Raw genomic sequence first — 10,972 nt, 5'->3', positions numbered from 1 at the left:
TTAGTCCTAAAATGAATGTCATTTTTGATCAAATTCTCTTCTAAATATACATGATTGTTTTTTGATAATGTTTATTATATATAATTATAACTCCAGAAATGTCCTGTGGTAAAATGTACTGATGTGTCAGAGCATGAAAAACATTGAGCAAGACTAGTTGTATTAAAGGTGCAGGAACACCTGCACGGACAATGAGAAGTAGCGTCCCCAGAACAACTGCAATAGAACGGGACCCTTAATATTTTCCCACCTCAGTTAACGCAGGTGCCCACAACTGACAGCCTGGCGCCCCCTGTTGGACAAGATGCGTATATGTATACACTATTCAGCATTTTGTTAATGTAGGGAAATAGGAAAGTTCGTTTTTGTTTTGCAATTCCTGTTGGCCTACCTCATGAATTCTCTACAGTCGCGCCAGGCTACAAACCAGTTTATATTGGATATGGTGTCCTATTCCTGTATAGCAACATTATTAATCGATATGCATGCTGCTGTGTTTTCTGCATCCCTGCGGGGGTCTCTGCAGAATTAGGTTACATCCTATTCCTGGATATTGTCTCACTGAGATATTTTCCATTATTCCCATGTTTTGCAGAGCTTTAGAAACCAGGGGCGATACCCAGTGATCATGCCATGAAGACATTCATCTTTTGTAGTTCATTACAAGCAAGACGTCCTCAATGTTATTAAGAAAACATATTCAGATAGCATATTCGGGGTTTTTTCAGAATAACAATTAGATGCCTAGAAACATAAGACATATGCACTGGTGTTTCAAAGCGAATTGGTCTATGTCAATTTTTTAATTAATCTAATAAAATTTAATTCTGAGTAACATTCAAATATTTTTTTTTACTAGTAGGATTAAGGTCATCGTTAATAGTTGTTCCAGTTTGCACATGCATGACGCCATTGCCCCAGGTAGGGTCGTCCCTCATCAGAGTCTTGGCAGGATGGAGTTGAACTTGGGGGTGAGAGAGCCCACGCCGCGAGCGCGGAGGAGGAAGGGCGTAGCGTCACGACCAGCGGCGGGGAAGAGGTGAGTGATGGGATGTTTCCGGGTTTAAGGCTTACACTGTTTCCAGAGAGGCAAGTGGCCTCGGATTTGGGGGTGTCCAAGAATAACAACGCCCCCTACTGAACGGTACACAGGATAAACAGGCCTATGTCACAAGATGACAGACTATAAGCCATAAATAAACAGACACTGTACAATATAAAGCAATATTAAGCACCAGGTATAAAAACACAGCATTTATTTTCGATATTGTTTGAACTGTCGTATTTGGTTAGGCACCCACCTATCCTCTCAGGGATTAATAAAGGATGTATGCAGGGAAGTCATACTTAACATTTCCAATTTGAACGGGCCTGATGCTTTCTATTATTCTGGGATGCTTTTTAGGAGTGGAGAGGTGGAACAAAAGATGCTGAGAGCATTGCCCCGGTAGACCTATGAAAAGGTTTGACTCCCACTGCCATTGTTTCCTTGTGCAAGAAGCCGCGCACACACACACACACACGCACGCACGCACGCACGCACACACGCACGCACGCACGCACGCACACACACACACACACACACACACACACACACACACACACACACACACACACACACACAAGCCCTGTTGAGGGAAATCACTGAACCCCATGTCCCATTTAATACAATAGGAAGCGTGTATCCATGAAGGAGAGACCAAAATGAAGCCAGGGCCCAGGTCCATAGCAGACCTTTCATTTATCATGGCGACTCATCGCTGCAATCTATGAATAGCCGAACATAACAGCTGACAGAGGGGCTTCTTTCAATAGACCTCGTTTGGCAAGTGGACTTTGCAATTTGAACAAGTGTATTTAATTTACAGATTAAACATCAGCCCCTATTTAATAGAGACATTTAAAGAAAATATCCCTGCACCCCCTTTCCGAAAAAAAGAAATAGATAGTTAGTCAGACAGACAACAGAATGTCAGACAGACAGTTAGCCAGACAGACAGCATCACACATGCAGCGGGCAGACCGTACGGAACATAATCAGATCTTGATGTTGTGCACGGAAGTTGTTTAACCTACATAGGCAATGACTCCGTTTCTAAAACGAGAGTAGTGTAATGCTGCGTGACAAACACATGGGAATCCATTTTCTGATCCCTGTATCCACTCCTCCAGCCTGGAGGGTTGGTTTAATTCCCACCGAAACCACCAGGGGGCGCGTTTGGACGCCGCGATCCATACTCGCTGTCGTCTCACGTCGTGTGGAAGAGGAATGTTCATACAATGAGAGTCTTGTAGTTCCTCTCGGTGTTCGGCTACTGCCTCGGTGCACCGTACGGACAAGCGGTTGTCAGCGGAATACTGAAGCAGAGGAACAGGAACCGCCGATGGTCGCTTTGTGCGTTTATCCCTGCGTTTAGGGTGCGCGTTTTTTTTTATCTTCTGAATTTCAACGAGACCGTCTGCGATTCGGATAGAAAGAAAGAAAGAAAGAAAGAAAGAATTAGAGAGAGGGAAAGGGTTTGAGAGAGAGATAGAGAGAGAGAGAAGAGAGAGAGACTGAAATAATGACTCATTTCCCCAAAAATGTCTCGAGTGCCAAAGTTAGGTGGATGGATCTCCGAGGATCTCGTGTAATGGGAACGCGTCGCCTACTTTGTAGATTCTAGATGTTGCTCGGGTGTTTTGTGGTGTTTACGCGGTGTTTCGAGGATCTGCTACTGAGCCATGTGTCAAAGATGTAAGCCGTTGTAAAGACAAGTTGGCCGTGATGTGGTTTTAAATGAACAAACCGAGCCACACTGGATGGGATTGATCCTACGACCGACCCGCTCGAGTAGTATTTAAATCAATAGGTGGAATCGTCCAGGCGTTGTGTTTTAACATAGAAACAGACGTCATCGCGATCCTATTTTGCATTTATTTTAATAACTCCGTGATCATCGCGCTGTGTTCCGTTATGCGTGTCAGGATTTTTTTTATGCACGCTTTCATAGCCGAATGTAATTATTTTCCATGACCGTATTGTTGCTGCTGGTCATCTGCTCCGAGGACTGAGTCCATAAACTTCTGGAGACAACGGGGGAGAGTAGGCTATGGGAGAGGCGACACCCGCTCATCCCAACACCGGGGGGTTCGTACCGATGTTAGGAGGTGTGGGCATGGGTTCGATGCCCGGCGGGGTTAACGGGGGGCCGATGATCGCCGCCTCGCGGGGCTCCTCCGTCCCGCAGTTGCACAGCGCGATCGTGGAACGTCTGCGCGCGCGCATCGAGCTGTGTCGCCGGCACCACGCGACGTGCGAGAGCCGCTACCAGCGGGGCGAGGCCGAGCGCTCGGACCGCGGGCACGAAAGCACGCTCCACCTCCTCAACATAGTGCACCAGCAAGGCACGGGCACCCGTAAGGCCAAGGGCGGCCGGGGCTCGAACCAGCAACCCTCCACCGAGTACAGCAGAACCAACGGGGAGCAGAAGAACCAAAACTCTGAGGGCGACAACAAGCTCTCGACACGGATAGCTGTAAGTTTGTTGTTTCTTTTATTGTTTGTAAGTTATTTATTTGGTTGGTGATGATGATAATGATGATGATGATGATGGGGATGGAGATGATGATGATGGTGATGGAGATGATGACGGCTGCCGAAGGGTCCTGACTATCATGACGCAATGGTGTAAGTGATGAGAATGGCCTGTTAGTCAGCTAGAGTCCCTCGGAAATAAAGGTATGATCATGTGGTATGGAGGGAAATGTTCATCATTTCTGTTGCTAACTGGACCTGAATTGAAGGAAGATTTGATTTTTTGCAGAGCTTTTTCTAGAGTGAAAGAGAGAGAGAGACAGAGACAGAGACAGAGACAGAGAGACAGACAGTTAGCGAGAGAGAGCGAGAGAGAGAGCTGTTCCGGGTCACGGGGGTCGGTCGGAGTTGGTTTCTCTGATTTGTTGTTTCGGAGGACGTTGCCAACGCCGTCTCCTCCGGGGCGGCTGGGGTCTGCTGGCTGCCGGCGGTGGTTCATGAGAGAGAGATCTCTGGTTGGCAGGATTCGAGCAAGTGAAAGAGAGAGAGAGAGTTCCCAAGGGAGTGGTGGCTGTCATCAAAGGAGACGTTCTCACACTGTCGCCACACCGTAAATCACGCTGCACTACAAGATCTAGGAGCAGATACGCAGACACAGACGCACACAAATACACACACACACACACACACACACATACACACACACACACACACACACACACACACACACACACACACACACATATACACACACACCACCCTTTTCCACTGTGCATTCTGGTTCCGAGGCCCCTAAACATGAATTACTGCAGTAATGCTGCAGTTCTGTCACTGGGGAGGACAGAGGAAAAAGTTGTATGCCAATAATGCTTCTGTTGTTACATGTGTCATGAGCTAGTTCAGGTCATCCGTTATATTGGGGGTATTCTCTGATGTACAGAGCTTAATGGAGTTAAGGTCTGTAATATCCATAGTGTGTCCTTAGTTAAAAGAAAGACATCCAAATACAGTTTTGTGTTCTGATAAGATAGTGCCCTTCCCATTGTGTACTTATTTTAAACGCCAAACAGATGTTTCTTAAGACTCACAAACAGTTTCAATGCTATTGCATCACAGTAGGAAGATGGAATATATGAACAACAACTTGTGTATTTATTGTTGCACAAGGCAGAAGTGTTCCTCGAGGTCAAGAATTTTTCTGATTATTTCTATTTTTGGAAGGAACTCCCGAGAAGTCTTTCCACCTTTCCTACTTCTCTCACGTTGATAAATAGGTGGCATCCATATTCAAAAAAAACATACTGTATGTTCTTCTAAGCCTTGACGTTTTTATTTCCAGCTCGTTTTCCATCATAAACTCCCATTTCACCCCACAGCAATCCTGCAATCTAGCGTCCGTAGTATGCAACCGACAAAATGCAACCCATTTCTCAACAGAAATGTCTCTGGCCTCCAACTGTGGTCAGTTAATAACTGTACAGAGAATTGGGGTTCTCTGCAGGCTGATAGTGCTCACTTCCTGTTCAGTATCAGTTGGAGACATATTTCTAGTCTTTTTTTTTGTTATTCTTTGGACGCCAGGGAGTTGGCCAGGCCGATTCCAAGGCAGTCCGATTTTTCTCAGCCTCCTCTGTCTTATCGTCATTCCTCTCGGCTCTTATAGGAGAAAAAGTAAACATTTGAATGTGATTCCCGTTTTCCTGAAATGACATCCGGGGGTACTAATGAGGGGTGTTGGGATGTGTCAATACTCATCCCCTTTGGTTCGTCTTCACTATAGCTGTTGTTGTCTCTCGTTCTATGGTATACATTTAAGGTATATAAATGAAACTGCCCTTCAGAAAATGTCTCAAAGGTACAAACGTACACAAAAGTGTACGTTTGACTTCTCCTTATGTTAGGTTTCACTGCCACCACTGCGGCACGTACCTCTTGCTCTGTGCTAAGTGGTTAGCCACTGCAGCGCTACGAGAGCAGTGATTGTGTGTGTGTGTGTGTGTGTGTGTGTGTGTGTGTGTGTGTGTGTGTGTGTGTGTGTGTGTGTGTGTATGTGTGTAGCAACAGAGGAACATGCTCCATTTAATAGTGATGAGTGCAGCATAATGGAGAGAAGGAAGCAGAGGCTGTATGTATGTGTGTGTGTGTGTGTGTGTGTGTGTGTGTGTGTGTGTGTTATACATGTGTATATGTTTGCATGTGCGCATTTGTGTGTGCACATTTTTGTGTGCGGGTGTGTGTAGTTGGTGTCGTGTCGGCACTCTTTGTGTGTGTGTATGTGTGTGTGTGTGTGTGTGTGTGTGTGTGTGTGTGTGTGTGTGTGTATGTTTTCATGTGCGTGTGTTTACATTCTCCCTGAGGTTAATATGTGTTTCGTTGCTCATAATGATGGGTTGGAGCCAAATAACTGAATATACTGTTTTTAGAAATCCACCCTCCCTTCCACCCAGCCCACTCCCCATCAACGACCCAGACTTTTAGGCTCTCTTTCCTTCTGCTGTTGGCTAACCGACCCCCAGAACTCAGCTGAAAACAGCTATCAACAAAAGATAACAACTGTCCTCTAACCAGTTCTGCTCAGCGGTGGCTTGGTGGTGTTACGGGTGGCGTAACACTGACGCAGGAATATATTATTTTGCACGTAAGGTCCCTCACTCCTTACGATACTCTGGGTTACATTTGTGACGGGACAATAAACCAGAATCAGTATCTGATGTTTCTGTTAATTGTTGGGATTCAGGCCAAGGTCAACGACCCTCTTCACTACAGCAGCCTGGTTTGGAGAGAGGCGTGCTTTTAAACGTGGAATCTAGATGACCAGAGGATGCGGTTTCTGGAAGACAATCCTAGAAATGTTGAGAGCAGAGAAATGATCACTTGCTTGGATAAAAGCCAGACCGTTTTTTGCAAATAGTTTTACTATGCGGCCCCCCACCCCCTGTAATCTGCTGCCTTCTACCTGTTTGGGAGAGTGCGTTGTGTGCAACAAAAACAGTTCCGCTAGTAAAACGCTTTGAGAGCAGAAAGCATTAGCGCCGGGTTGTTGAACACGAGCATAATCTCCTCCCGATAAAGGGTTCCACCAGCGACACCTCGCATGTGGAACTATAATCAGAACACACGAGCGCGGGGAAACAAACACTTGGCAAAGCGGCGGCGGCGGCGGCGGCGGCGGCGGCAGCGGCCTTGCGGCTCGTTGCCCGCCGTGCGTTGCCGCGGCCAATTATCCTCGCTCTTCACAAACCACTCGCTCAGCAGCTTTTGTCGGTGGATGCTTCCCCCAGGCTCTGGCGATCTCTGCGGGGGGTTCGGAGTGGCCATTGGGGGGGGGGGGGGCCTGGCGTGGAAACGTTTGAAACCTCCAGTGGGTACCACGCCGCTTCCTGGCGGTGTTTGCCCCGTGTCAAACAAGCGCGCCTTGAAAAGTGCAAGCAGCGCGCAGAGCCGAATGGTTCCTGGTGATTAAGTGTCCTCTGTGTGTGTTTGTGTGTGTGTGTGTGTGTGTGTGTGTGTGTGTATGTGTGTGTGTGTGTCTTTGTGTGTGTGTGTGCACATGTGTATGTACGTGTGTGTGTATGTGTGCACGTGTTTGTGTGTGTGTGTGCGTGTGTGTGTGCACATGTGTATGTACGTGTGTGTACGTGTGCACGTGTTTGTGTGTGTGTGCGCACACGGGAGGATTTAGCTATTTCCTAATCTCGCGGCGGCGGTGACACGCCAGGGGAGCCAAGGCCGCGGCCGACGCGGAGCAGCAGCCAGGATTAATGTTCATGTGCGAGCCTGTCCCTCGTACGCGGAACAACCACCACAGCCTCTCCCTGGCGGAAGGAACCTCCCGCTCCCCCCCTCCCCCCCCCCCCCCCCCCCCCCCCCGTTTAGTATTCCTAGAGTGTAAACAACTTTCCACATCCTATTGACCTGTATCTACACGCCATGTGTGTGCCGAAGATAAAACTTGGATACGGCTGAACCCTTAACCTGAACTCCAGCCCAAGACGATGTCCTCCACTCAGAACAGTAGGAGCTGAAGACTGGGAATCTCTGCTCTGTGATGGATGTGGGTGTGAGAGAGCCTTCACACGCCCAGCGCCCCCCCCACCTCCCCTAGTGCACTGCTACGCTACAATACACACACTACACGATTACTCCAGGTTTATGGGGACCACCCATAGTGGGGACAGTCTATCCAACCCTCCAACCAATCCCCCCCCCCCCATCATCATTACTGCGACACCGGCATGAAAAAAAGGCAAGGTTTTTCTCTCTTTTAGCTATGGCTGGCTTTCGGGTTTTTTGGGCGGCGTGCCAAAATCTCCTGGTACCCCCTTTTTTTAAGTGCACTCAAATTCATCCAAAAAGAAAAAAAGTCCACGGCGGCTGGGTTTGGAGGTTTTTATTGACGGCATGGTTCCAGTGAGGCGCTGCGGGGGATTAAATGTGGTGCATTGTGCGTCTGGAGGTGGCGGGCATCTCCACGTCCCTGGGAACGACACGGAGACGTCTGTGTGGTTAAAGCCCTGCTAATCTCCTCGCTGTATTTGGGATAAGTGCTCATTGGGAGATATGGGTTTAACTACCACCGCAGGCCAAAGTATAGGCGGACATCTTAATCCAATTGTATTGTACCCCCAAAGAAGAATGAAGCCTTTTTGAAGGGTGTTCCAACCCCCCAAATGCCAAATTTTGACAATGTTTTCCTAAAACGGTATCCCCAATGTAAGGTTTGGCTTAGATGAATTTGCCATATTTTCCGTGGTTTGTAGAGCGGGCTTGTTTTATATAGTTTGACATCCATCGGGTCTTCTCCATGTCTTCTTCGTTATTGAAAGTGCTTGTTCTCGCTTCGTCGCTAACTGATCTGCTTTAGGAAGCACAGAGCTGTTCCTGGAAGATAAAAGATGTATAAGTCTGTTCAGTAAAGGACTAATATCTTAGTCTCCAACCACATGTCTGAGGATGAACACAACAATGGAAAATTCAAGTAAAGGCACATCCATTTCACATATTCAGGAGACGACAGTTGCTGTTTTTTTCCGGGAATGTGTGGGTCTCTGGTTCGCCGTTTAACTGGCTTTCGTCAGAGAAGTTACAAGCAGGGCCGTATGTTCTGGACATTCCTTAGCCATAGCCAACGGGCACTTAGCCTAATAAATTGTTAGCGTTTTCTGCTAACAGCTAATCACAACGTGTTTCCTAAGAAGAAAATGGCAGGTTAAGATCACACATACAGACACTGTGCTGCAAACAGCTGTGCGTCTTTCACCTCATCCATGTAGTGGTGGTCTGCGGTGTGTAACTACGAGATAGAATCAGACTGCATAGATAGAGTATCGATCCATTCGGCAACTTGGATTGCTTTTAACAGTATGGACTTAATAGAACAGGACCGTTGACACGGCCAGTTGCACTCTTTAAGAGACGTATACTCCTCACACGGTGTGTAAAGAACGTAAACGCAGTCTGTAATTACATTTAAACGAGTGTCTATTTATTTTTAGCAAGTGCTTCCAGGGCGCTGATTCTTTTGGCTATTCTCTAACTGTGCTCTCCTGACCAGACCAAAGGATGCGTGGATGAATATCCCTATTCACGGGAGATACTGCTTTCACAAAGACGGCGTTGTGTGTGGTGCTACAGGAGGAACTTGGCTCTCCTAAAGGAGTGCGGTGGCAATTCGTTGGGTCCCTGGGGACAGGAGCTGAGCTATACAGGCTCACAGAGACTCTGTTATTTTAGTGTTTCACCCCCACACCAAGCTCTTAAAAGTACTTTGGTGGAGAAAGGCACAGTTCAGGGATGGCTGGCTTTTCTCAGGCGAGCCTTCATTCGAACAGCCTTTGGGTTCCGCCATGACAATAACCCAGGATATTAAATGTATTAAATCATGTGTTGGCGATGCGGACCGAACACCGCTGTTTAACTTTCACTAATGTTTGAAATACTTATTTTGAGGGATTGACTTCATTTGGTCTTTTTGCGAGTCTTAAGATTAGTGAGATGGTCACAATAAATATGTTTTTTATTTCAATGGCTCATGTGAAGTGGAATGTGTGCAAACTAAATACGTTTATAAACGTGAGACAGTATCCAACCCCCTGTGTTTCTATTTCATGTATTGAAATAAGATTGTGTACGTGTTTACTGGGTGTTTATTGCTATAGCCACGGGCCCCTGTCGGTCAGACAGAATGGCTGCAGTTTACTGTGGGTTTCTTAACAAGGTCACGCTGCCTTCATTTGTTACCACAACAACAGGATGAAGAAAAGCATTCTTTGTCATAGTGCTCGTTAACAAAGCACAGGCACGATCTTCATTTGTTGAGAGGTCCTGATACCTGCAATGCACCTCCGATAATCCTAATTAAATAGACAAAAAATGAACATCTTGTTTGATGATGAAACCTGTAGCTACAATGCGCTCTTTCCAGTCGTTTTAGAGACCTGGTTTTGCAGCACTAAAAATGTTAGCCGTAGCTCTGATATTGATCGTTAGCTTCGACTGTACTCAGCCTCACCTAAGTTCCTTCGGATAAAAGCATCTGCATTTACTAAATGTAAAAATACATTTAGATTTGATGCCGGAACCACCTGGAGACATTTGAACAGGGTAAAGCTGGGGCTGTGTGTAATGGTGTCCTGATAAAGCCTTAAATGAGTGATAAGCAGCGTTGTGTGGTGAGCTGTGTCGAGGTGTGGATGAGTGGATCTGGGGCGGAGGGGTTGTCTGGTGAGACCTGCTTCCATCTTCTCTTTCACAGAATACAAGCTGTGCTCTTTTTCTGAACAAAATGTAGTTTTTTCTTTGCGGAATTAGAAAAACCCCACAAAAACATGAATTAAGTAAGACAGAAACTTGGCAACGTTCAGGTCGGTTCATTCGGAGAGACGCAGACTCGCATATCGCACACACACACAAACACACACGCATGCATGAGTGCACCTCCAAACTCACACACGCACACGCAAACTGTCGATGGGTGTAATCAGAGGTCCTCATGGATCATCTGCTATATTAGAACCCCCACCCTCAGTTGTTCAGACAATCACTCATCATGCGCCCATGCACACACACATACACACACACACAAACACACACACACACACACACACACACACGTATGGATCTGCGTTTACACATAGTGAAAGTGCATGAACACAAGCAACATAAGGCATGCCATGCACACAAATTCACATGCAAATGCACACACACGTATACACCCCTCTAATACCATACATATGAGGCAACTCTGCTCTGCCCAGCACATGCCTCATGTTTAATTCAGCATTCAATGGGAGGGCTGGATCTTCCTTTGAAGATCTCTCCTAGTCTAGTCTCATCGCACTGTTACTGAGCCAACATGCTCCAAGGCGCAGGTCTTTCTTCCAGCAGCGCCTGGTCCAGCTCTGTTATCCTGCCCAGCCATGGGAGCTTCCCCTGGGCCTAAACACTGACTACTAG

At 46.9% G+C, this 10,972-nt stretch overlaps 1 protein-coding gene across 1 annotated transcript in view; it reads left to right on the top strand.

The window, feature by feature from the left end:
* The first annotated feature begins 2,321 nt into the window (after window positions 1–2,321).
* Window positions 2,322–10,972, top strand: part of maml2 (mastermind like transcriptional coactivator 2) — a 42,019-nt gene continuing 33,368 nt past the window's right edge. Inside the window, exon 1 of the mRNA XM_079732269.1 lies at window positions 2,322–3,518. Coding sequence (XP_079588395.1) covers window positions 3,093–3,518 — 426 coding nt within the window. The 5' untranslated portion in view covers window positions 2,322–3,092. The remainder of the gene's footprint in view (window positions 3,519–10,972) is intronic.

The sequence above is a fragment of the Pollachius pollachius genome (genome assembly GCF_949987615.1).
Source record: "Pollachius pollachius genome assembly, chromosome: 3".
Taxonomy (NCBI): Eukaryota; Metazoa; Chordata; class Actinopteri; order Gadiformes; family Gadidae; genus Pollachius; species Pollachius pollachius.
Note: the sequence above shows the minus strand (reverse complement) of the source record. Positions and strands in the feature narration are given on the sequence as shown.